The sequence below is a fragment of the Pholis gunnellus genome, assembly GCF_910591455.1.
Source record: "Pholis gunnellus genome assembly, chromosome: 17".
NCBI lineage: Eukaryota > Metazoa > Chordata > Actinopteri > Perciformes > Pholidae > Pholis > Pholis gunnellus.
The window spans coordinates 767,689-794,279 of NC_136544.1; the positions used below are offsets into that span (position 1 = coordinate 767,689).

The 26,591-nt window shown below is 40.8% G+C and overlaps 3 protein-coding genes across 5 annotated transcripts in view; 2 read left to right on the plus strand and 1 right to left on the minus strand.

Annotated features, from left to right (window-relative positions):
- Positions 1 to 6,669, plus strand: part of dus1l (dihydrouridine synthase 1-like) — a 31,318-nt gene extending 24,649 nt beyond the window's left edge. Inside the window, exons 9-14 of one of the 2 annotated variants that reach the window (XM_079178328.1) lie at positions 2,772 to 2,868; positions 3,340 to 3,428; positions 3,614 to 3,783; positions 3,880 to 3,917; positions 4,029 to 4,104; positions 4,849 to 6,669. In XM_079178328.1, coding sequence (XP_079034454.1) covers positions 2,772 to 2,868; positions 3,340 to 3,428; positions 3,614 to 3,783; positions 3,880 to 3,917; positions 4,029 to 4,104; positions 4,849 to 5,015 — 637 coding nt within the window. In that variant the 3' untranslated portion in view covers positions 5,016 to 6,669. Of the gene's footprint in view, positions 1 to 2,771; positions 2,869 to 3,339; positions 3,429 to 3,613; positions 3,784 to 3,879; positions 3,922 to 4,028; positions 4,105 to 4,848 lie in introns of both variants that reach the window. The other variant, XM_079178329.1, reaches the window with a different exon arrangement.
- Positions 6,670 to 6,779: 110 nt separating this feature from the next.
- LOC306709991 (mast cell tryptase-like) lies at positions 6,780 to 11,645 on the minus strand (the record flags this gene model as incomplete). The annotated part of the gene is made up of 5 exons (XM_079178342.1): positions 6,780 to 7,102; positions 7,608 to 7,747; positions 8,829 to 9,106; positions 10,468 to 10,639; positions 11,594 to 11,645. 5 exons carry the CDS (start codon positions 11,643 to 11,645, stop codon positions 6,929 to 6,931), a joined length of 816 nt encoding a protein of 271 aa, XP_079034468.1. The 3' UTR covers positions 6,780 to 6,928.
- Positions 11,646 to 12,713: 1,068 nt separating this feature from the next.
- Positions 12,714 to 25,886, plus strand: cln3 (CLN3 lysosomal/endosomal transmembrane protein, battenin). Of its 2 annotated transcripts, XM_079178278.1 has the most exons (15): positions 12,714 to 12,994; positions 13,092 to 13,128; positions 13,769 to 13,865; positions 13,984 to 14,067; positions 14,881 to 14,960; positions 16,117 to 16,202; positions 17,172 to 17,244; positions 17,799 to 17,942; positions 18,372 to 18,511; positions 19,700 to 19,755; positions 19,834 to 19,902; positions 20,026 to 20,081; positions 20,181 to 20,274; positions 22,630 to 22,770; positions 23,548 to 25,886. In XM_079178278.1, exons 1-15 carry the CDS (start codon positions 12,940 to 12,942, stop codon positions 23,662 to 23,664), a joined length of 1,329 nt encoding a protein of 442 aa, XP_079034404.1. In that variant the 5' UTR covers positions 12,714 to 12,939; the 3' UTR covers positions 23,665 to 25,886. The 2 variants fall into 2 exon arrangements, with proteins under 2 accessions (XP_079034404.1, XP_079034405.1); XM_079178279.1 differs by lacking the exons at positions 22,630 to 22,770; positions 23,548 to 25,886 and adding an exon at positions 20,842 to 21,032.
- Positions 25,887 to 26,591: the final 705 nt, after the last annotated feature.

The window sequence follows — 26,591 nt, forward strand, 5'->3', positions numbered from 1 at the left end:
CTGTATTTTCAGCCATTTGTAATCTTTAAACTTTTTGAATTATTAAGCTTTTTGCAATTTTTTTTGATTTGGATATCTATTTTCAGCAATGTTTTTGCAATTAATTTCAGCTTTCAGCATTCCAACGCATTTTCAGCAGGAAATGCATTTTCTAGTTCCTCTTTTTATATTTCTTCCGTCCCCATTCTTTGAAACGCATCTTCTTCTTCATATTTTAAGCTACAGAAACCGTTCAAGTATCAAAATGTTCAGCTCTTTAAGGACATTTATGCTATTTCTCTTCATATTTCTAATCTTTAAACTTTTTGAATTATTAAGCTTTTTTCAACTTTTTTTTGAATGGGTTTCTATGGAGAATATTTTCAAATATTTCAAATAATTCAAATAATTCTTCAACTTTCAAATCCTTCAACTTCCTCATACTTTCAGCTACAGACACCATTTCAACTTTAAAATACAGAGAAAATCTTAAGCTATTATTGTATGTTATAATCTTTTTTATATCTTTTATACTTTTTGAACTGTCCCATTTTAACTTTTATGATTTTTTCAGTCCTCTTCTGTCTTTATAATGGGTGTGTATTGCGCAGCTTAGAGTGCGTGATGTCACCGCTAGAGTGAAGAGCAGCTTCAGATTCTTGTGAAAAAAATATTTGTCTTTTGCCTTCGACTCCACAATTTACACTCTTCATATATATTTTTTAGTTCATACAGTAGCTAATCCTGTCTTCTCGTTAAAAAGTGATTGTGGAATCCCACAGATTTACACATTTGGCAGAAAATGACTTAATTGAGAGGAAAAACCAACTTTCTGCTCCATAGAGACCAATGTTAAATCTGACCACTCATTTCTCAAAGAAAGCAGACGGTACCAGTTTTGTATATTGCGCCGGAGCTCACATTTTTAACACCACTAACATAAAAAAGCACATCACCATGTTCGCAAGAGTCTTATCTTTCTCACGGTATCCATATTTTGGCACTCAGACTCCTACTTTTTGTTAAAAGGAGGCAGGAGTTTTGTTCAAAATCACTGTTTACTGTAACGTTTTTTTAATCAGTCTGCCTCTAACACCAGGTGCGTCCTCACCATGGCAACCAGTTACACACACGCACACACGCAGGCTCTCTCTCTGTCTCTCTACACACACTGTCTGTCTCTCTCTGTCTGTCCTTCTCTCTCTCTGTCTGTCTGTCTGCCTGCCTGTCTCACTCACTCACTCTGTCTCTCTATATCTTTCTGTCTCCCCCCCCCCCCCCCTCCCATTTCAAAATAAAAGCCCCACAGAGTGAATCCTAACTGGAATACTTGTGATGAAGCCTGTCATTTAATAACCTTTGTGTTTGTGTCAAACATTATGAATATGTCTCCTCTCCCCCTCTCTCACCCACCCAGTCCCATCCTTTCAAAATAAAAGCCCCATAGATTAACTGTATCTTAACATGAAGCTCAGAATGAGGTTCGTACAGAAATGATGGGAGCGTTAGCTCCCATCATTTCCAAAGGCTTCTCAAACAAATGTATTTATCTCAAATAGAGAACGCTCCCATCATTTCCAAAGGCAGTACTAGTAGGCATCACGTAATGTGAGGAGAGGCGTTTCCCTGCTTTTTCTCCATGAACAGGCTGCAGGTGCACAGGTGATTCTGATTGAGCTAATTAGTGAACAGAGGCTCATAGACTCACATACACACACTGTGAGTCTCCGTTCACTAATTAGCTCAATCAGAATCACCTGTGCGCCTGCAGCCTGTTCATGGAGAAAAAGCAGGGAAACACCTCTCAAACAAATCCTCAAACCCCCATAACCGTAGCTCCTATTGCTCCGATATGAACACATGAGAGGAATGATGAGTTGAAGAGCAGATCATGTGAAAAACTTTACTGGAGCGACGGAGCCTCTCCCAGCTGTTAGCAGACTGTTGTGCTAGCAGGCGAGTGAGCTGTACCCAGCATGCAGTTCGGCGGTGTAATTTTATAAATGTAAAATTATTAGTGTTACAAATTGTTTGTGTCACAGACTGTTGTGTCGTTGTGATTTGCTCTGTTAAAGAGCGTTAGTTGTGGGTTGTTCATTGTTATAAAGTAATGACCATGACTAGGGGTCCCTCTCAATACACATAAGAAAACTAGCTCCAATGCTAACACCACACATAAGAAAACTAGCTCCAATGCTAACACCATTAACGGTGGACAATATATTTAACTGCCTGTTGAAGACAGACAGCACTTGATCCGGCTTGGTGTGTGAAAAACTCACATGTACAGGAAATTGAAACCGTTATACAAGATTAAATTCAAGAGTATGGATTTTAAATGCAGAAAAGAGAGAAGCGATAACTCAATCGAACCGTAACATCGGCCTGTCTAGCTATATATTGCGACGTCTTCCGGCAGTAGAAGCCACACTGTCAAAATTTCTTGCGAAATTTTCTAGTTTCACTTACTGTGCTGTGCGGAGAGAGGAATGCTGCAGAGCGGCTGCGTTTCATGTGTGTGTGTATATATACATATATATGTATAGGTTATGTATCTTAATATCTCTTAAGCTTGTGTTAACCTTATTTAACATCTAATGGAGGAAACCTTTGCAAATGCAAAAATGTGGACTCATTTTCCCGTTTTATGGACTCATTCCTGCACTCTTTAACTACTCTGGGTGTTCACTGACTTTTGTCCTTGTAGTGTATGGACTGTATTCTGGGAACACATCTTGCATTTCTGATGAATGTTAATTGAGAGATTTTTGTGACCTTGTGTGTGTGCGCAGGCTACAGATCCACCAGGACCTGAGAGAGGAGCTGGCCAAGGTGAAGACCATCGAGGGTTTGGCCGGTGTCAGCAAACAGCTGAGGCTGCGCTGCCAGGTAACCTGACACAGCAGAGTTAAAAACGATCCACTGAGGAAGCGGAGACGGTGAATTCTGTCGTTCTGTAGCTAAATTCTCAGCAGCATCGGAGGGAGAAAGAGGAGGAACAGGTCGACTTTGAGCTGCTCCGAATAATCCCTATTGCATATGGCTCTTTTTACAAAACCCAGATATTGGTCTGTACTCTGTGGTGGACGGACAGCAGTACCACAATAACGCAATGCTCGAACAATAAGAGGAGTCATACTGTATTATCTGCCTCATCTGAGATAAATAACGCCTCTAGTAACATCAAAAGAAACTTTTATAACACATTTATGAAATACATTAAGGTTAAAGGTCCAGTGTGTAGGATTTAGGGGAATCTAATAGCTGGGATTGAATATAATACTCATAATTACTGCCCACACTGATGATGTGATGGAGAATTGTTGTACCAGTAGCTGTGCTGTATGTGTGTCTGTGCAGGAGGAGATCGCCAGAGGAAAGGACGCGGAGGAGAAGGAGGGCGGCCTGCCGTTCCCCCACTGGATCTGCCAGCCGTATGTGAGACCAGCGTGAGTCACCGTCTTTTGCTGTTTTAGATTTTTGCTCTATATGATCTTTTCACTTTCATACAGTTATACAGCCATTGACTCGACGTCGAGTGAGCTGCAGTCTCACTGCGGGCAGAAAAAATATAAAAGTGAAGAAGAATCGCGAGCACCGGTCAAAAGTTCTCTAATCTTACTGTTCCATACAGGCCAAAGGAGCCAGTCGCCAACGGCAACAGCCAGGGCCCAGAGGTGAAGAAGGCGGTGTGTCAGAAGAGGGCACTGGAGGACTCGGACGCGACGGCCGACACGCTCTCCAAAAACAAGCAGAAGAAGAGATCCCGAAACCCCCACAAGAACTTCTGTCCCGAGCACAAGCGTGAGTCCGACCCGTCGCGTTCCCCTCAGACTGATCAGTTCCTCTTTGAAACAAGTAGAATGCTTAAAAACAGTGTCCCTCTTCTCTCCCCCACAGCCAAGTACATCAAGTGTGAGCAGTGTGGGAACCCAAAGGTCTGTACGTGTTGCCTTCGGCTTTGTTCAGCTTAACCGAAGAATCAGGAGGACATTTCCAGAGCGTTGGTTTGATCTCCAGCAGCTAATGCGGTACATTTTGCTCCGCAGGGAAACAAATGTGTCTTCAACCTGTGTCGAGGCTGCTGTAAGAAGAAGGCCTTCAAGGAGGTGGCCGACTGCCCAAGTCAGTTCATGCACAGATAACACTGTCAGAAAATATGACATGAGTGCGAATCACAATTATATCTGATTAGTTTAGCTTGTTTCTCAAAGTCAAGGATGCGTCCTTTGTAGGTCGGGTCCTTCCATGATCTAGCGTCCTTGAAATTCAGCGGATGACGGATCCTTCCTTGACTTTGAGAAACACCCAGAGAGTCGCTGGAACCTTTGGTCAATGGGATGCATACATTTTGAACTGCTAATTGGTGACGCACATCGTAAAAATTAATGTCGAGATTCAAGGTCTAACGAAGGTCTCTCTCATACCTGTAGTTTGGTTTGTTTGGTCCAGACCGTTGATCGTATATAAAGATGGACGACACGTTTCTACTTCCGCCCGCTGTACAAATATGACAATCGGGGGATGGTTTTCAAAAAAAATCTAAATCAACTTCCCAGTACGAACACTTGAAAAGCCCCCATTTAAATCATTGGGTCCTTAAAGTTGTTAAATGCAGTAATAGCCAAATCAAAAGAGTTATTTTCCCTCCTCTGTTAATATGAATGAGAACGGATGATTTCAACTGCATTTTATACTCTGAAGGAATGAACAGGGCCCTGCCTCAAACGCTGTCTTCAGTTTTCTTTCTGTATTCATCGAGCTGTCATGCCGTCCGTCTTTATTTACAGGCTGTGGTCCAGACCAGTGCAAAAACAAAAGATGTATTTAGATTTGTTCCATAGAACTAATCCAACCTTTGTTTGACAGGCCACGGGTTGAGGTTCAAAACCAGGGCAGAGAAACAGAAAGCTGAGGAGGACGGGAGGAAGGAGGGATGTGCGACAGAGACGGAGAGAAGCAGCAACTCTCCTCAGCCTCCCTCAGATCCAAGTACAGAGCTGCAGGTGCAGTCCGAGACACAGCTGCCACTATGAGCGGGACTAAGGCCGTCTCTACATGCACAAACCACACTCCTGTTAATGCAGCACTCAGCTGTCGCATGTCAAAGAGTCCCACCTGGGTGAGCCTAAGCCATTTTCAGGTCATTTCTCTGACCACAAGTTAATTTGAAACATTTTGAACAGCTGCTAAGCAACCTCGGTATGGAAGAGACTCTGATGGACACTGATCAGCAGACCAAAACCATAAAGTAACACAACTTATTTTTATGTGATGTGGATTAATTTGGGATTTTTTTCGCCTTTTTTTCTGATGGGACAGTTTGGAAGACTTTCTCAACTCATTCTGGCATCTTTTATTTTTAAGACAAAGATTTTACGAGGCGTTCCAACATCATTTAGCCAAATTTGTTACTGAGGTGAAGTAAAGTTTGCCTGCAGTGCATTGACATGTATGTGCCTTTTAGATGAGAAGTACCGCTGCCGATCCAGAGATAAACTTTAAAAAGTGGAGAGCTCAAGGTAGTGACTACAAGGTCTATTTAAAGGTGCTACCTGTGTAATCGTGCATGCACTGTTTTTTTTCTCCCCTGTATATCAAAGTGATTTCTGTAAGTGTTTAGCCTAGCTTAGCACAAATACTAGAAGCTAGCCTAGCTCTATCAAAAGAGATGTGTTAACTAGCTTACTTGCTAACAAGATATTTTCTTTGCTTTAATGGATAGCTATTCTATTTTGATTCTACTCTTTGTGCTAAGCTAGCTCATCTCACTTAAAGCACCCTGAAAACTAGAAGTGTTCCTCTTGACTTTTTTTGATTTGAATATTTAATGTTAAAAAGTTGCTGAGAAAATCATCTTTAGGTTTTATTAACTAAACTCTGAAACTCAGCTGATCTGCTTCATCAGGACAAGCGCGGTGTGATATGATGTTGATAATCCTGATTGGTGCACGGATGTTGGTGACATCACGGTTTGTCAGTTTACACACGCCTTCGTTAAACCAGCGAAAGAGGCGTAGATGAAAACATAAAAAACAGGAAGGAACTATTTTCAGAGCCTTTAAAACTGCAGTTACTAACCTTTATTAAAATCACTTTTTTTTCATATTTGCTGACAAACTGTCACTATATTCTGACAGTATTACAGGAGATAATCTGTGAAAAAAAACCATGTTCCACTGATTTTTATTTTTTTAGTGCTCCTAATGGTAATTGCAAGATTCCACCAGGCCAGAAGGAAAACAACCAATCAGAGGCAAGGAGTCTTTAGGGCATCTGTCAATCACAGCTTGTGCAGCTCTTAGACACCAATCAAAACTTGGCAGCGCTGATCAAACATGAATTTGAGTTTACATGCAAGGCTAGGATTTGTGTATGCTAGCGGTTAGCACTAGCTAAGTGCATGCGTGCAATTAGCATAGGCGATTCACAGGTTAATTGAAAAGGTAATAAATACTCCTCACAAATACCAAAGATACTCTATAACAACATGACGTGGTTGGTGGGCGTGTTTCAACAGAGCGGCCTTTTCAATTGTTTGACAGTTTGATCGGATTTCACGAGCGGTGATTGCTAGCTGCGTTAGCGGCTCCTCTGCTCCGATTGGCTGATTTTCTTCAGGCCCAGTGGAATCTTGCAAATGTCATTAGGAGATCTAAAAGAGGCAGAGGAACCTATATTTGATCACAGATCATCTGTCTCATGAAGTGTGTTGGTTTGGGTTTAACTTGTCTAAAGTCGGGATTAAATGCTGTGAGAATTCACCTCACATGGGTTTCATCAAAAATAGTTCTCAGTCGTGACATTATAATTGATGCTTTAATGCAAAGACGAAGAAACCAGAGTGCATGTCCACTGTAATAAAGGGACAATGGGGACTGAGAGTGCAGCTCAGGGGAGAAGCAATAAAAGAGTAAAGCGGGTCTTCAGCTTCTTCGAAGTTGACATCTCAGTCGGAGGCTTCCTCGCCATTTTTGATGTAGTCTTTGATGTAGCTCACATACTTGGACACTTGGGTGTAGACGCCAGGGTGGCCTGGGACACCACAATCGCCGTAACTCATGATGCCCACCTGCACGTAGCCACCGGCTGCACGACACACCAGCGGGCCGCCGTAGTCCCCCTTTGGAAGCACAAAGAAAAACACACTCATTGTGTAAGTGTTTCCACTTTGCATTCTTTCCTCATTTGAACTTGTTGAGTTGACGCACAGCAGATACATGTGGTCGTTTTGGAGGAAATGGTCAGTAGTTGGGACATTTTAATCATTTTCAGTGGTGGAAGAACTACTGGGATAGGAGAGTAACTAAGCCCCAGAGTTTTTGCTGAAGCGCTCATGCCCTGGAAATTCAAAATATGCCTCAAGAACGTGAAAAACCGTTGGCTTGGAGGGGAGCCAGGGTGTGAAATTATGCCAACAGCACATTACACATACAGCACATGCATATTATTATGTATGCATTATTAGATGGTGATTACTGATTCATCAATGCATAAGTATCATTTTACTGTTGCTGGTTGTGGTGGAGCTTCTTTTAGTAACTAATAGTGCAGTCTTCCCAACCTTTAGGGCTCAAACCCCCTTCACACAGTTGAATATTTCAACTGACTTAAATAGGAGAACTCACTTTGCAGGCGCCCTTCCCTCCCGCCTTGTCCCCTGCACACAGCATGTCAGCAGTCAGCTCAGGATTCTTGGCCTTACAGTCACTGTGAGGGATGATGGAAATCTTCAGCTGCTGAAGGGTTTCTGGACTCGGCAGTTGAGCTGTATACACACACACACACACACACACACACACACACACACACACACACACACACACACACACACACACACACACACACACACACACACACACACACACACACACACACACACAACGAGAATAAGTGTGGAGCAGGAGGCGATGGTTTATGATCGATTAGCGACCAAAGTAAGGCAGGCATACAGGATGTATTCCTGTTGAAGGAATTGAATGAACCAAGATCATCCTGTTGGTTAACTGAGCCTTGAGAGAAGAGAGCATACCATTCTGTGTTACGACACATTTCGAAAAATAAATGAATCATATATTGGCTCTATTTATATACATCATATATTAACAAGCTATTTCGCCATAAAGGCCCTGCACACCCGCACAGTGTTTTCATACATTTGATTATTTATTAGGATGATCGTGTAAACTACTAAAATTGTGGCAAAACTTATAGTAGAGTGAGGGAGAACTATAATCTTAATACAAATACTTTATTTAAATAATTATTATGAAGCTCAGTCTGTGCCTCTAAAGCTCAATAACGCGTCAAGTATTTTGTACACCCTGCAGTACTCCAAAGTACCCCTCGGCTAAGTAGTACTCCCATTTTGAGAAACTCGTACGCCAGAATTTAAAACAACTTTTTAGAGGAAGAATCATACATTATTATTCAAAGCAGAATATATATTTATGTCTTGTAGGGGATGAGAAGAAGATGATTTATTTGGACAAAAACAAAACAAACAAAAAAAAAGGAAAAACAATCTGAGGACTTCAGGAAGTAGTCACGACCATCAAACCGCAACTTGCTGCTCTTGCGCATCATGCTTTGTGCCGTTGTGTTTATGAGCAGTTGTTGATTACCGGAGATGTCTCCTCGAAAGAACATTTAAATTAAAAAATTCATTATTTTTTTCAACTCATGAGCTCAGTATTTCTAAATCCTGTTTAGAAGCCCATTTGTGTCACACTGATCTGCAGGGTCACACACGAAGCCATCCATGAATCTACAATTCATTGGTGTGTTTGTATTCATTGGTCCTCATACAGTTTTACCACCTTATATGCTGCTTCATGTGCAGAACTCACTGTCTATCCCAATGTTCCCCCAGCCGGTGATCCAACACTCGGACGATGAATCGAAGGTGTCGTCAGTGCTGGGCAGACTCACTGCCTCGACCCGGTATGAAAATTTCACTGGGTTCTTCAGCTTTACCAGAGCGAGGTCGTTCACGTAGCCGCTGCTCAGGGCCCGGTAGTCGGGGTGGTTCATGAAAAACTCCACGCCCATGTAACCGGCGGACTCCTTTTGCAGTTTGTGTGAGCCCACCCAAATCATTGATTTTTTCAGGTTAGGCGGAGGACTTCTGCCAACACAAACACACACATTTATGGATATAAAACGCAGTATTCGGGGACATATAAACATTGCCTTGTTTTGCCTCATTATTAACAGACTAGAGGGATGAGGTGTTGTGCTGTAATGTGGATGCTGCAATTCATTTCAGATCAAGGGTGGAACTTTTTGTTTATTTTCAGAATCTACATATTCCCTACAAGATATCAACATGGTTACAAGCCCTTTTATTATATTTTTTATTATATTTTGCATAATATTCTAACGTTCAAAGATGTAGTTATAGATTAGACAACAGTACTTTTTATGAGTTTTGTTGTCATGAATTGTATTAAAATGTCCAAATTGAGAATGAGTAGATTTGAGTAAATTCATTAAAATGTAGTGGTCTTGATACACCAAGGTGCCTGGAACGTAAAACATAAAGTTCCTTCTTCCTCCTGAAACCTAGAAACCCTTCTAGTTTTTCCATGACAAGTGGAAAAAAAGGTTTTAAACCTAGAATGCTAACATTCTAACATAAAGACTAACGTTAACTGAGTTTGACTTTCCAGTGGCGTTGGGTATTATTGTATTCTGGTTGTTTGGGTTGAGTTCTGGGTCGTAACATTCTGTTGTAGTACAGGTCAGTGGTAATCATGATGCACCATAAAGCAATTTATAGTGACTTATAAGGTCAAGTAGTTTAATGTATTATCGTGTATTATAGTTCCCATTATTATAATACATTATAATCTTCTTTTATAATGCATTATAATATGATTATATATTACTCTAAGTGGTTATTGTTGTCTTTAAGTAAAGTCAAGTACGCAGTGCTTTGTATTGTTCTTGAATAGATTTAATGTTATTTTTCCACTTTACTAAAAGCAAACAGTGACCCTTATAATAATAGTAACTTATAATAACATATATATAATACTGCAACTATGGGAATTATAAACCAATATGATCCTTGCAAAATAAATTGTTGTGTTTCTGGTTGTAAAATCTTGTTGAACACATTACAAAATAAACATTGGCTTAAGAGTAAATATGCCTTTGGAAACCTGTATTTAATACAATGTTAGAAGGGTGCATACTACAAAAAAAGAAAAAAGGAAATGCCTTTTTTAAAATCGCAAAGTAACACACTATGCCTGAATTTATTACACTATTCAACAATTTCTTTGCTTAGTTTAAAGTGTCAACATTTTTTCATTATAACACAAAACTGTTAAAACCTTATGCGCCCATGGTTTTCTTACATTATATGCTGATAATTACATTATGAGCTTTTATTACATTTCAATAATTACATATGCACAGTTATTTCATTACGAGTTGCTACAAAGCTCACGTGCAAAAACCGACACACACACACACACTTACGTATCCCAGCAGCTTGCAGCAGTCAGCACCCACTTACGGGCGACGATGGTGCCGCCGCAGCGCCACCTGTTGACACCATCAGATATGTTCAGGTGGGCCATCCACGGCCAGCCGTTCTTCTGAGCATCCTGCCCCCCGATGATGGAGCTCCTCACCTCGGCCCCAAGCAAACCTAAAAAAAAAGCAATAATGGAACCACGGAAACCACGAAACCATGTAATCACGTAACGTGAGAGTTAACGTAAAGAACATGTGAGACACGGTCTAGTCAATTGGTTTCACACTATTCCACTGATCTACAGATATTTCACCAATATATGCTGCAATGCGCAGCCAAGACAGATGTGTATTTGAAAAATTCTAATATTATCTCTGGTTAAAGTGAGTTTTGGGAAATAGGATTATTTGTTTTCTTGCTTAGAGTTAGATGAGAAGATTGATATATCACTCTCATATCTGTACAGTAAATATAAATCTACAGTCAGCACCCAGTTAGCGTAGCTTAGCATGATGACTTAAAACATAAAACAGCTAGCCTGGTTCGGTCGGAGGGTAACAAAATCCACCATCCCACTAATTATCATTATTATTGTTTAATCCCTCCAATAAAAAGGGAAGAGTAAAAGTAACCTCTTGTAGTTTTACGGGGATATGTAACAGACTTCTTCTTGGCACTGAGAAGTAATCGTGTTTCCTCCGTGAGATTGCCAGGCAACCTTGTTTTTACAATGTGTTGCTTTTTACGTATCTGTCAATGTGGATTACACAAACGAGATCTAACGCATAATTAATGGACATGTTAAAACTATTAGCTTATGATTATGTCATATTCACAGCCAATGTTTTCAGAAACAAAGACGGGAAGTTAAGCCTTCGACTGTTAATTCCCTATGAGGCAAAAAAATCCAAAACAGGACTAAACACGGTGTGTTTAAGGAGATCTGCATTTTCAAATGTGAATTTGCAATAAAACTCCAAACGACAGATGCTCTCTGTGAGTTCATGTTTTAAATGGACAGAGCCAGGCTAACGCATACTTTTTATGCCTCGTCTTACTCACCAACCCCCACTAATTGAGTGCAGATAAATCACCACAGAATGATATTCTCATGTTAGTCGTTCTCACCTCCAGTGTTGTGGATCAGTACCAGCACAGCGAGAAGTGCACCGAAGGCCATGGCTGCCGATGGAGTGAAGTGGTGTCTCTGCAGGCTGCAGCTTTATCAAATTCTTATCAGCACTATCAGCCAACCTTTTCATCTCAGACCACACGTGGAAAAGTACTTTTACTCAAGTACTGTGAAGTAAGATACGATAGTTTGCTTGAGCATTTCCACTTAAGGCTCTGTATTTTTGCCCCACCTCATTTCAGAGAGTTATATTATACTTTTAACTTAAAATGCACCTCAGAGATTTATAAGTTGATAAGATTGAGTATACAGTGAACAGTTTGGATGCTTTTGATGCATTAATGCTTAGTTTAATGCAAAGTATATTAGTGTAAAGTATGACGTATGAACATAGCCCAGTACTGTATGTATTGCCCATCTGTCCTGACCCTAATGATGATACAAGAATATCATTATCATTGTATTCATACTCATATTTTGTCTACCTGCTGCTCAGACTATTTTTCTTAAAGTCCTGTAGGTTGTTGCGTAACACTTTATTTTAACCTTCCCAATTGAACATTTATGAGCAGCGTACAAACACTCGAATGTAGTTGAAAATATATAAATATAAATATGGGGACATCTGAAAGTTCTGATTATTTTGTTAAATACATTTTTACTGTTAATTTAAAATATATATATCAACAATTAGAACTCCTCATACAAAGCATGTGAAGTGTCCATGAGGGTCCATAAATAATGAAAACTTTATAATTCAGTATAATATCTGTATGATAGCACTGAATAATCCTTACCGTGTTATAAAGCATCCATTAACTGTCAAATGATTCATTCACAAGCAGGTTTTAATATAAATTCAAGTCATAATTGCATCATTACATATAGTAAGTGCTGCCTTAAAAGCCACAAATAATTAATAACTAAAAAATAATTTTAAAGTAATGTCTTTTTGATATTACAAAATACTGTAACGTGCTAATAAACGTGAAAGCAACCGGCTAAATGTGTATTCTAAATAGCATCACTGAGTGGGAACGTTTGAGGGTGGGTTTTGTTTCAGCGAGAACTTATTTTATGAAACACCGCTTTTTGGTGCTGTCTACTTCTGTACAGTCTGGCTGGAGCGTAGAAAACACAGTGGCGAATCTACCGCGGGAGCTGGTTGACTCTACGATGTATTTTAAGTAGTTTTAGCTGTTAGCCCAGTACCAACGTTATTCTGGTACGAACGTTAGCCCGGTACCGACGTTATTCCCGTACCGACTTTAGTCCGGTACCAACGTTATCCCGGTGACGGTGACGTAGTTCGGTTCGTTGTCTCGTGCGCTGTTGTGTAAACATGGAGCAGACGGCCAGCGTCAACGCAGAGCCCGTTCAACGCCCTGACACTAACGGTGGGTCAGCAGTTCGTTTCCCTTGACTGATAAATATCAAACTACATTATACTTGTTGTAAGATTCGCTAAAGGTGTTGTTTATCTGTTGGTTGTAGGTACTTGCACACAATGGCGCAACCGGAGTGGATTTTGGTGAGTGTCCCATTTGTTTTAAATAAGCTTAAAACTGTTCGTTTTTTTTAAGAACCACGGTGGAAAAACAACCACGTTTATTGAGACAAACACTATTAAACTGATGCCGACATTTATTTATTTTACAGCTAACGTTATGCTGAATGTGTTACATTGTACAAGGTGACATATGTAAACGAGGATTAACTATGAAACGAGTTAGCTAAACGTTAAAGTACCAATGAAGCCCACAGCTTCCTGTTAGCATCAGTAGCGTTACATCCACACGTTCACATTCAAGCAAAAGGAAGCTTTCTATTTGATGTGAAGAAATGTAAGGCTCCTGATAACTTAAATACATAATAGAATTATTGTTCCCCAAACTGTTTCAGATCATTGTTGACTTGCTTGTCACTGTAAAGAAATATACGACAACATCAGAGGAAAAAATGCTCTTTTGTTTATTATTTACAAATACTTTTTGCAATCTGGTGAAAGTCTAGTACTGTATGTCACAAAAGGTACCAATTCACATTATGCTTAAGTAATAAGTGTACCTTTCTAAATCAATATTAGAGCAGGGTATCCTATTCCAATGAGTCAGTAAAACAGTCCATTATCAAATGTTGACATTGAAGTGTAAGCCTTGCCTCCCCCCCAGGCTCCTTGGATTGTGCAACAACTTTGCGTATGTGGTCATGCTGAGCGCCGCCCACGACATCCTCCAAAAACAAGAGTCCGAAAACGGCACGTTACCTGTAAGAAGGCACATTTGTATTTATATTTTGTCTCTTGCAGTGACCCTTGTATGGCTTGAAGCGAGAAGAAAGTATTTCACTTTTTTACCTTTTTTTCTTTCCCTATATGTATATATAGACTTCAGCCACGTCGGCCGTGGAATTCCAAGGTGGAAACAGTAGCAACAGTAGCCGCTATGACTGCAATCCTGTCTCCACTGCGGTAAATGGATACTCACTACACAACAGGGAATAACCTTCACCAGTCTGTATGTTGACAGGGAAATATTAGCTTCTCACAAAAGAGATGTTGGCTGTATTTTGGCAACATTTCCTCAGCCGTCATTTAGCAGTGGAGAGACTGTCCTTTAGCTAAACCCCGGAACTACTTTCTCTCACTGTAACGCAATGCTATTTAGTCGTGTTGTTCAGGTCTACATCTTGACATTTTAGTGCAAAGTATTTGAATTCTACATATTGTGTTATAATGTGCTACTGGTTGAAACCCGGATCTTGCACTTGAATTTTGCTATTGGCTGAGCTGGAGCCAGGTGACGTATAAATTCAAATGTTTATAAGTTTATACTGTATTTTGCCTCCATAACAGTCCCTCTGCAGCACATTAAGTCAAAATAATCAGGCCCCCCCCCCCCCAGCACTGCCATTGTTGATGGTTAGTTCATGTTCTTTGGATTTCCAGGGTAGAGGTGCTTTAGCCCAAACTCTGGGGATTAGTTCCTCTTTAAATATGCTCTTTTCTGAAGCCAGCAAAAACTAAGACGAGTAAACGGGTACTGAAACTAATATGACAAACTAGAAATGAAAGTACCAGAATGGAAAGTCTCTTCAGCTGCCAGTACGGCAGAATGCCACGGTGTTATGGGGCTAAATGACACGGTGAGGCGTGAACACAGAACATAAATGTTATTTTCCCCTCAGCATCTCTTAATTTGCACATCGTGTTTGACATATAAACACTGATGCTTTCAAAGAGGACCTTTGGTCTGAGTGACGGCTCCGATGCTTCTCTCCTCAGGCTGTGCTGTTAGCTGACATCCTCCCAACGCTCGTCATCAAGTTGTCTGCTCCCTTTGTGATCCACAAACTGCCTTATGGGTAAGGAAATAGGTCTCACAGGTTCATGAGAAAATGAAGAACATTCCATATGTGATGTGGTGTGATGTGGTGGTCACTTTTAGTGCCTCGTCTTACTTTTTGTTACAGTCAATTTTCAAATAGTAGCCAAATGAAGGCCCATTTGGAACATAGTCGAGAAAAATGTTCCCCTGGTCGATGTAAATTCTTCTTGCATGTTTACCTGTTGTCTTCATACATTTACTTTAGCCAAACTACTTTTGCTTAAAAAAAATGGGGCATTTACACATTTTGGGGGCACTCTTAAGAAATAGTAAATAGTGCATAACATTTCAGTTTTTAATGTGAAATGAGTCACGATCAAAGTGCATACAGTAATCACTGCCTTGTGCCAAAAAAAAAAACAAGCACACTATTATCTTATTCTATGCATTCCTCTACATGTGTGACAGAAACTGTTTAGGGGAATGAGACTGTAACGGTTGGTGTATGTAAGAGCTGCTGAAGAGAGAAAACGTCCTTCAAAGACATGTTTAGTAAAATGACATGTTGAAGACACTACAGGTGAATAGAGTAAAAAACATTACTAATAGATATCACCATGAAACCTCCCCAGTTGATTACTTACGTTAAGACAATTATTTGTTGTATTATTTGTTTTCTGAAATGTCATGTTTAAATATGCAAATAGGTCATTATCTAATGCTAACTTCTGGTGAATTGAAGAGGAATCTACAGATGCAAATAGAGAAAGTAGTAAAATAAAGACCTGAGAGTGTATTTTGGATGTTTTCTTTCCACTAGTCTGTAAGAAGACGTGATATGGAAACCAAATAGACCAGAATCTCAAAATCGACCAGTGCATGAAAAACTAATTCTGAAAATGGCAAAATACAAGTAAAGTGCAACAGCGTTTCATGTTAAATACTTCAAATTGTCCTTTTTAAAACCTGAAACACTTCCGTGGTACTTGTACCACAGGTGTTTGTGTGTCTATATATATATATATATATATATATATAGACACACACTTGTATACAGGGCCGTCTCTAAGTCATTGCAGAGTGAATAGAGCAATAAGAATACCTTCCAAAAAAAAGCACGGCCCTGTTATGTTTATGTACTACATGAGTATTACTGTGTTGTGAATGTACTTCTTTGATTCTTGTTTCTCCAGTTTCCGAGTGTTGTTCTGCGCCATCATGGCAGCAACCAGTTTCCTCCTCGTGTCCTTCTCCTCAGCCGTGTGGATGAGCATTCTAGGTAAAGCTTCTTTTTTTTTTTCTCAGAGCTCTTCTTATATTCATCTCTTCTTGGTGGTGGAACTGTGAAGCATTCTGATGACGGATGAGATACATCTTAGTATTTGCTCACTTTCATTTCCTGTCCTCTTATCTGAACGGTTGCAGAATTATGATACCATGTTAGTCTTATCGTGACCTGCTGCTAGAAGTTTATTATCCCCATGCTAGGACTGATCAGTGAGCTGATGTTTGAGGTCAGGTTTATGTATTTACATACTCTTAGTCTGTAGCAAACAAATCTAAAGCTGGTGAATTACTGGTATAAATAACCTTTCAGGCACCGATAATGTGTTTATATATATATATATATATATATATATATATATATATATATACTACTATATATATATACTACTATAGTTTGCGAGACACGTGATGTTTTTCATGATCTGCTTGAATCACAAACACGCATTCGATACATGAAAAGGAGCGAAGCTCCCTCGAGTTTATCCTGGAATTCTCTCGAGGACCACAATGCAAAGTAGCAACACGGATGAACCGCTGCTGTGATTTCTCTTCCACGCGGAATCTCTGTTTTTGTTTAAAGGCCCCCAAGGGCCCCTATTTACTACCCTTGTTGCTCCGACTCTCTGTGCACCATGTGCACAAAAATGGCGATTATTGAGGAAGTGTCCCAAATCTCAATTTGCGATCGAGCAAACAATTCCACTAACTACATACAGGTAGAAGTGAATGACTGACTCAGCTGAGCAAATGTTAAGTGTGTGAGCATTACCACCTTCCATGGACCGTTTAGTTTTTGTGGAATTAGTGGAACTAATAATATGAAGGTCCCTGTCCCTGGCTGAAAGTGAGCCACAGGTTGAAGGACTAGAGTCTAAATGTGCTTCTTCTTCTCTTGTCGGACGAAGCGATGAGCCTTCTGTGATCATTCACCAGCGTCTGTCCTTCCCGCTCTGTTTCCTAGGTGTGATCTTCGCCAGTATCGGCGCTGGACTGGGAGAACTGTCCTTCCTCTCTCTCACCGTCTACTTCAGCAGGTAAACACTCGATCCATCCTCGGGCTCACACAACCTTCTCCCGGCAACAGAAGTACCTCAAGTGTAAGGTTTACTAGTCTGTTGATGGAAACTGGCTCGAACAGTAGGACTTTATACAGGACTGCATTCTATTATGACGATAATAGTTAAAAAACCTTTAATAACTGAGAACAGGCAGGTTAAAGACAGGCAGTATGTTTTTAAACACCTTATTTCATTTACAGCAAATGTAAATTACTTCAATTCCTATAATTTGTACTTGCCATGGGTGTTTTAATTTGTAATATTCCTAACCTTTGAACCCTTTTCTTTCTGTTTTTAAAATTGTTTTTTTTTCTGGAGACCTTAAAGGAAAATCTGACTGCCTTGATTTCAGAATTGTGTGAATGAATTTGGGTTAGTTTTGACACTTGAGTGTGAAATCCCTGATGTCAGAGGAACCTTGAAGGAAGAGGCTTTTGAAACGGTCTCTCCACTGCATCGGCCTACCTTTTGTAATGTATCGGCCTTATTAAATACACTTCCTAACTATCCACTACTCGCTGGTCGTTCAGGGACGTGCTGGGATGTTGGGGCTCAGGCACCGGCGGTGCCGGAGTGGCCGGAGCCCTCCTCTACTCGGGCCTCACCCAAGCCGGCCTGTCACCACAGGTCACGCTTCTCCTCATGCTGGTGGTGCCGGTCGCTATGTTGCTTAGGTGAGTAATACGGAGGCGCAAAGATAAGAGAGCTGATGAGCATCTACGATGTGAGAACAAATATGGTCCCATTTCATCTTAGTGGAAGTTCTGACTCGCGTGCGTCCAGACACAGTATAGACGGACAGACTCTTGTGCTCATGCATGGAACACATTTCACTCTATGGACAGCCGGAGCTGCACAGTTACAATAGCTGCTGCACCTTTTCACGTTTTGGTTTATGATTTTTTTTTTAATTGACAGTAAATATGAAAGAAATCCAAAGAGAGAGACTACTCTTTATAAACTGTGTTATTGTTTACTATTTTACTTTGTAGACAGTTTGGCATGCCGATCAATTCAACCCTGTTTTCAGTCCTAGCTTTTTTAAACCCGGCTGTTATTTTTGTATTTATGTTATTTTGTGCTTATCCCAACTCCACCACCAGCTATTTCCTCCTGCTGGTTCTCCCGCCTTCATTACCTCAGTGGAGGGTCAGGGAGACGGAGTACACGGCTGTGGGCTCAGAGGACAGACGGGCGCTGATAGATGAGTCGGAGGAAGAGGAGCAGGAGAAGTCAACACCAGGTACATCGAGGCGAACGATAGAAACAGAGTGCGATCGATGGTCATTTGACATAAAGAAAACACAGTGAACGAATCCAGTAAGAATAAAAAGAGTTTAGAAACACATCGACATATGTTCTTGTGTTGAGTTAGCTGCAGTTGAGCAACACGTTGGAAGGCCTAGTCGCAGTGCATTGCTGCAATCTAATCCGATAGCAATGAAGACATGTGTTCCATTAGACACGTGGACTTTTTTTAATCATCAGTGAAAACGTGGTAAGATGTGAGGTCTGATACATCAAAGGCCCCAATAGTTTTATCTGGGTTTGATTGGACACACAGGAACCTGTGTGTGGGGTTTGTGGGGAGGAACAGATGTTATCCGCTCTGTGCAGCGGTGAAAACTGAACTCCAAAACAGATATTTACACTTTAAACTCAGTTTGTAATTAATACAGATAGCTCTGATACTGCTAGGTCTGCAGTCCCCCCCCCCCGCTTCCATGCTATGTGCTTAGCGTGGCTACTTAGTCTGACGGCAAGCACATTTATCCTTTAAATACAGTTAAAGTTATACCAATAAACATTGCTAAAAGAGTGTGAACATATTATTTAGAGTACCTGAACATTAAAAACATTAATAACAATGTGTCTTCTATTCAAACAGCTCAGTGTGTCTGCTCTTAATGCTGCAATGTCAACATTATTATTTCATCTTTAATATATTTCAATCCAAATCAGTCCATAACCTGTACCCAATAGATCAAAGCTTTATTCATAACGTTGACATTCATATTATTATTATTATTATTATTATTATTAATAACTTACAGAAACTCTCTCTCTCTCTCAAACACACACACACAGCGAGTGACGCAGCTCTCAGTCCGAAATGTATTCATTTCCAAAATTCACATTGTTTTGATCTCCCAGGAATACTCTGCTTCAATCCATATTTGTTGCATTAAGTCTTTGAAAAACTCTGGAAAACTGTTTCCTGCTTTCTGCAGCAAGACACATGCATGTGTTAGTGGGGCGGTCTAGCAGCAATCTAACAGCACCATGAATTACATTTAGCACAAGAACACAGAAGTGTGTGGTGTCATAACATACAATCTGACCACATACATTGGAAGTTTTATTTGAAATGTATTGTATTGTAAGCTGTATTGTAAGTACAGCTTACCTGTTCTCCTCCCCTTCAATGCAGCAGAGGACAGGACCACCGGACCGCTCGCCTTCACAGAGAAACTTCATGTCATCAAAGTAAGTTTAAAAACTATTCTCTATTCATCGAAGTATTTGCCTGGTTGTACTTTTACTTCACTTGATTCCTGTGAGCAGGGCCTGCTGAGGTTCGTGTTCCCCCTGGGACTGGTCTACTTCGCTGAGTACTTCATCAACCAGGGCCTGGTGAGTCCTCCGGTGCCCCCCCCCCCCCCCCCCCAGCATCCCATTCATCTCACTGTTGTTAGAAATACAGAAGATTTTGTGGTAATATTGAGCTCAGAACAATGTCGACGTTTCCTCTCCCAGATGGAGCTCCTGTATTTCCCCAAATTCTTCCTGTCCCATGCAGAGCAGTATCGCTGGTCAGTTCTCACTAGAATATTACTCTGAAGGAACGACTTTATTTAAGTTGTCTCAGGACGTGGAGTTCAAACTGACTTCTTGATCGTGTGTGCGCTCAGGTACCAGACGCTGTACCAAGTTGGTGTGTTGGTGTCTCGGTCATCGCTGTGCTGTGTGAAGATCAGGAATCTGTGGGCTCTCTCTGTGCTTCAGGTGAGAAATAAAGTACAAAGACCCGCCTGGATTACAGATCAAAATTCCCTCTGTAAAAACCTTTTCACTTTAATACGAGATCCTTGCAAAAGTGCTCACCCGCCTTGGCGTTTTTTCCTGTTTTGTTGCACTATAACCTGGAATTAAAATGTTATAATGTGGATTTAATGTAACCGGCCTACACAGAACAGTCAAAATAGTAGAAGTAAAATGAAAAAGGCTTTCTATATAATATACAGTGGGGAAAAAAAGTATTTAGTCAGCCACCAATTGTGCAAGTTCTCCCACTTAAAAAGATGAGAGAGGCCTGTAATTTTCATCATAGGTGTACCTCAACTATGAGAGACAGAATGAGAAAAAGAAATCCAGAAAATCACATTGTCTGATTTTTAAAGAATTTATTTGCAAATTATGGTGGAAAATAAGTATTTGGTCAATAACAAAAGTTCATCTCAATACTTTGTTATATACCCTTTGTTGGCAATGACAGAGGTCAAACGTTTTCTGTAAGTCTTCACAAGGTTTTCACACACTGTTGCTGGTATTTTGGCCCATTCCTCCATGCAGATCTCCTCTGGAGCAGTGATGTTTTGGGGCTGGCGCTGGGCAACACGGACTTTCAACTCCCTCCAAAGATTTTCTATGGGGTTGAGATCTGGAGACTGGCTAGGCCACTCCAGGACCTTGAAATGCTTCTTACGAAGCCGCTCCTTCGTTGCCCGGGCGGTGTGTTTTGGATCATTGTCGTGCTGAAAGACCCAGCCACGTTTCATCTTCAATGCCCTTGCTGATGGAAGGAGGTTTTCACTCAACATCTCACGATACATGGCCCCGTTCATTCTTTCCTTTACACGGATCAGTCGTCCTGGTCCCTTTGCAGAAAAACAGCCCCAAAGCATGATGTTTCCACCCCCATGCTTCACAGTAGGTTTGGTGTTCTTTGGATGCAACTCAGCATTCTTTCTCCTCCAAACACGACTAGTTGAGTTTCTACCAAAAAGTTCTATTTTGGTTTCATCTGACCATCTGACATTCTCCCAATCCTCTTCTGGATCATCCAAATGCTCTCTAGCAAACTTCAGACGGGCCTGGACCTGTACTGGCTTGAGCAGGGGGACACGTCTGGCACTGCAGGATTTGAGTCCCTGGCGGCGTAGTGTGTTACTGATGGTAGCCTTTGTTACTTTGGTCCCAGCTCTCTGCAGGTCATTCACTAGGTCCCCCCGTGTGGTTCTGGGATTTTTGCTCACCGTTCTTGTGATCATTTTGACCCCACGGGGTGAGATCTTGCGTGGAGCCCCAGATCGAGGGACATTATCAGTGGTCTTGTATGTCTTCCATTTTCTAATAATTGCTCCCACAGTTGATTTCTTCACACCAAGCTGCTTACCAATTGCAGATTCAGTCTTCCCAGCCTGGTGCAGGTCTACAATGTTGTTTCTGGTGTCCTTTGACAGCTCTTTGGTCTTGGCCATAGTGGAGTTTGGAGTGTGACTGTTTGAGGTTGTGGACAGGTGTCTTTTATACTGATAACGAGTTCAAATAGGTGCCATTAATACAGGTAATGAGTGGAGGACAGAGGAGCCTCTTAAAGAAGAAGTTACAGGTCTGTGAAAGCCAGAAATCTTGTTTGTATATAGGTGACCAAATACTTATTTTCCACCATAATTTGCAAATAAATTCTTTAAAAATCAGACAATGTGATTTTCTGTTGTTTTTTTTCTCATTTTGTCTCTCATAGTTGAGGTACACCTATGATGAAAATTACAGGCCTCTCTCATCTTTTTAAGTGGGAGAACTTGCACAATTGATGGCTGACTAAATACTTTTTTTCCCCACTGTATATGTATTCACCTGCTTTGGTATGAAGCCCCTAAATACGATCTGGTGCTTCCAATTACCTTCAGAGGTCACATAAGAAGTTAAGTCCACCTGTGTGCACTCGTGGTGTCACATGATCTGTCACATGAGTGAAAATGACATACTGTGCATTTAAGTGCATCTGATTGTTCTTCTTTTAGTGCAAATATTCCGTCCAGTTTGTTCAATACTGACACAATAGCGACAGCAACAGAAAATTCCACATCACCTGCCGTCATCTTGTTTTCCTAAAAAATGCCTCAATGGCGCTCCTCTGTACAGCCATCGTCTCAAACACGCCCCGTATCAGATCAACAGTGAGTGAAAATAGCCAAATCGCCATCACAAACATTAGCTTACATTAGCATGGTTATTTCAGATCGCTCGCCATAAGGTGCAACATCACTTCTAAAGGTTCAACTTGTAACCGCTGACCCACGTTTTGTATCAAAGCATCGATCACCAGTCTCTCCGTTCTCCCCCGTCCCCCCGCAGGTGGTGAACGCGGTGCTGCTCCTGTTCGCAGTGCGTTTCCAGTTCCTGCCCAGCGTCTGGCTGGTGTTCGTTATCGTCCTCTACGAGGGCCTGCTGGGCGGAGCTGCGTATGTCAACACCTTCTACTTCATCAGCAAGGAGGTCAGGTCCACTTTCTGTCTTCAGGGTATCCATGTGCCAATGAAAGCAGCTGTTAATGCAAACTTAACACTTCCAGGCATAACTTACCTCTTTTCGCCTCCAAATGCTTCTACATAGCTGTTACTTTTATCGTTTCAAGTTGGTGTTTATGAAGGTGAACACCTCCTGCACATGTTTCACACTGAGAGAAACATCTGCAGGAGGTGTTGAATCACTGATGTGAGCTTCACAGCATTCAAAAGATACGGCACAGTGAAAGGGGATCGGACACAGCTGACAGCCGCTGAATGTACAGTCATTTGGGATGCAGCAGATCGGACTTTTGCAATGCCTTTTTCACTGGCAAACCAAAAAGTTGAGAGGAAAAGTTCAGCTAGTTTAAGACGTTTGAGTCTGGGGGGAACTTTCAGGGTGGGGTTTGCAGGAATGACCACCACTGATTGGTCATACACATACACACACACACACACACACACAGTACGCTGCTTCAACTTGTGTACCACTTCATTCATAAAACAAGGAAGTGCAGAGCATTTCTCTTAATTTGATAACATTAAAAGTGAAGTTAGGCTTTGCTGTCGGCTTCTTGACTCTTTTTTTAAAGACGAGAGGAGGAGAGAGCGGCGGTGTTGTATCTTTTTTCCTCAACAGATGATTAACTGTGGAGACAGTCGCTCTCCGGTTCATCGCACTCCCCCTGCAGCCGTGCCGTTCATCATTCTGCGTTAAAGGTCTCGGTGTATGTCCGTCCTGACGTCTGTCTTTTGTCCCCCACAGACCGGAGTCAGACACAGGGAGTTCGCCATGGCCGCTGCCAGCGTAGGAGACAGTCTGGGCATAGCTTTGGCCGGATTCACCGCGTTCCCCGTCCACAGATACTTCTGCTCCCTCTGACCTCAGCCCACACACCGACCAGCAGGGTGAACAAGCCAGGACGTGGGTGTGTTCTATTTACAAAGAGAGACTTTACTCCTACATACAAATATGACGAGCGGTTTTCAACAGGAAGTGTCCTTAACCAATCCATGTGTTTGGAGTTTGCTCGTTTGCACAAACTGCACTAAGAGACTATAAAACTGATCGTGCAGAAAGGCTCCAAAGCTTGTTTTGCAGACCTACAATAATAGGTCAATGTTCACAATATGAAGAAGTGTGGTACGATTATAACACGCATCTCAGAGCAACCGAGCGTTTATTTAATCATCAGACTATTTGCAACATTTCGGTTTTTTTCTTTTTACAGTGTTTCTGAATGACGGGATAGAGTATAGCATCTTTTTTTTTTTTAAATAGCACCTAACGTATCTTTATCACATAGTTTGAAGAGAATACTTCAACATATTCCTGTAAGATAACAGTCATTTTACTGACCTTTACTTGTTATTATTTATGATGACGTTACGTGTTTACTTCTCACTGCCTTTACGCAATATGACCTAGTGCCACTTAACACAACAACACTTGTGTGACGATGATGAGACGTTTCATATTTAATCTCTGTTACGCCATTATGACATTTTAATGTTGAACACCACCAAAGAGTACTGACTGTTGACAGCCCCATGACATTCATTTTTGGCATCATGGTAACAGAGTTTCCTCTCTGAACGAGGAGATCCAGAGGTTAGAAGATGAAATAGTTTCATAGTGCCTTGTGTATTCTTCAATTGGGTTATTGCTGACTGACATGTGTTTGTTATGTTGTTTTGCTTCTCAGTCACTGGTATTGTTGTGAAACGGGTCCTTTGCCTTCTTACTATAACGGTGTACCGGAGATAACAAAGATCTTCTATTTGGATTAGCATTTTATATTTTATTTATTACCTGTAACACTGTGGAAAGCACGACGATATCTAGAGCTGCATTATTGCTTATTATTTTAAATGAAGTCAGTGAAAGGGTGTCGCAACAATCGACTGTAGGGACATATTTCAGGGTATGCCTGTCAACATGGTTTTTTTTTGTGATGCAATTTTTATTTTTCAATCCTGGTGGTTAGATTGAGGATAACACTATAATCATTAGCATTAACATCCATCTGTAATACTGCACATGGATCATAAGCACTTGTATATTATTACATTCATGACTGCCCGACAAAGAGCTCTTATGTTCCCCTCCAGTCTTTAGAATCACCCCTCCTCCAGCCCATAGACAAACCAACACACACCAACAAAAAAAAGAAGAAAAATGGAATATTGAAATATATTTATATATACCAGTATAAAAAGGAAAATAAAAGTACATAGATACACCTTCATACTCCCATGTTTTTGGCAGCTGTCGACCTAAAAGTAGAAGTCTAATGAGATTTCTTAGCGACACTTCCTCCATCATGATTTAGAAGTAAAACACGCGATAAACTAGGAACACAGGTTCTGGTTACATCAGATAGCAACTCTAGACCAAAGGAGTTTCACATCTGGCCAGTCCCACATCACATTTAACTTTATTACATTTTATGATAATAGTACTGTAACATGTCCCTGTTACCGTGGGGGTTCTTAGAGGCACAATGACGCCAGCACAGTTAGAGAGCGGTTCTTAATGTCTTTATTTATTCACCGCTCACGCTGGTCTCGGCCGGGCGCTCTGCCGCCGTGGGTTCCAGCGCCCAGCTGTGAGCGATCCTGCCCGTCGGTCTCTCGCTCCCAGCGTCGCTCGGCCCGCCTGTGTGTGTCGCGCCTTCGTCCTTACTGATGGTTTTAACGGGGAAAGATACAATTAGTAATTGCCTACAGCTGAGGCTGATTACGCCTCTTACCGGCACCGTTCCCTGAACCACTCCGTCCCCACACTCAGTCCCCTCTGCAGCTGAGCCAAACCACGCCCACGCCACCACAAGTACATTTGAGATGAATGATTTGATAGTTTCTGGATGAGACGGTCATATTTTTCCCAAACTCTTTTCCAATAAATCTACTGATGCCGGTCCTTTTTAAGTCAACATTCCAGACCGTAGTTGCAACTTACTGATTGGGTTTTTAAGCCTGTGCTTTTTTTTTTTTTTTTTCAATATTTAAAACATTTTAAGTGTGAATCAAAGGCTTAAATATTTGACAGAAAATGGTTAATTATCATGTAAAATACAAAATGTAAATAAATTTGGAAGTGCAATTCCAGAATGTGGTTTTCTCATTATTCAGTTAGCCAGTAGGATACTGTGATTGTTGCTGCTGGCCATTTGAAATGACACAACATGATAATGATAAAGTTGGACCATCTGTTAGCGAGTCTCTCAAACACACACATCTGCCCCCTACCTTTGGATTATTATATCAAAGGTTTCATTCAAAGCCATTAGGACTGCAACTAACGACTATTGTCATTAACAAAGAACCTGATGATTATTTTCTTGATTAATCAACTCATTGTCGGTCAGGAAATAGTGAAAAAACGTCCATTATAATTCCGTAAAGCCCAATGTGACTTCATATTGCTAATTATGTCCAAACAACCGTCCAAAAGCCCAACATATTCAGTTTTTTATCACAGAGAAAAGCAGCAGATCCTCACAAGTAAGAGGCTGAAACCAGGGGAATTTGGGTATTTTTACTTGAGAAATTACAAGCGATTTAATCAATTATCAAAATTGCTGACAATTTTATCTTGATTGATCTCCAGCTCAAGCTTTCACATAATTATACTAATAGTTAATTTAGTTAAGTTAAACATTTTTGGAATTATGTGGTTGTGTAGCAAAAAATAACCTTTAGAGATCCGCTTTAGAAATGCTTATTTAAAAAAAAAAACTGCTTTGAATAATAATTTCTGTCTGGTGTTTTTATCCACAACGAAAGGTACATTTCCTTTAAATGAAA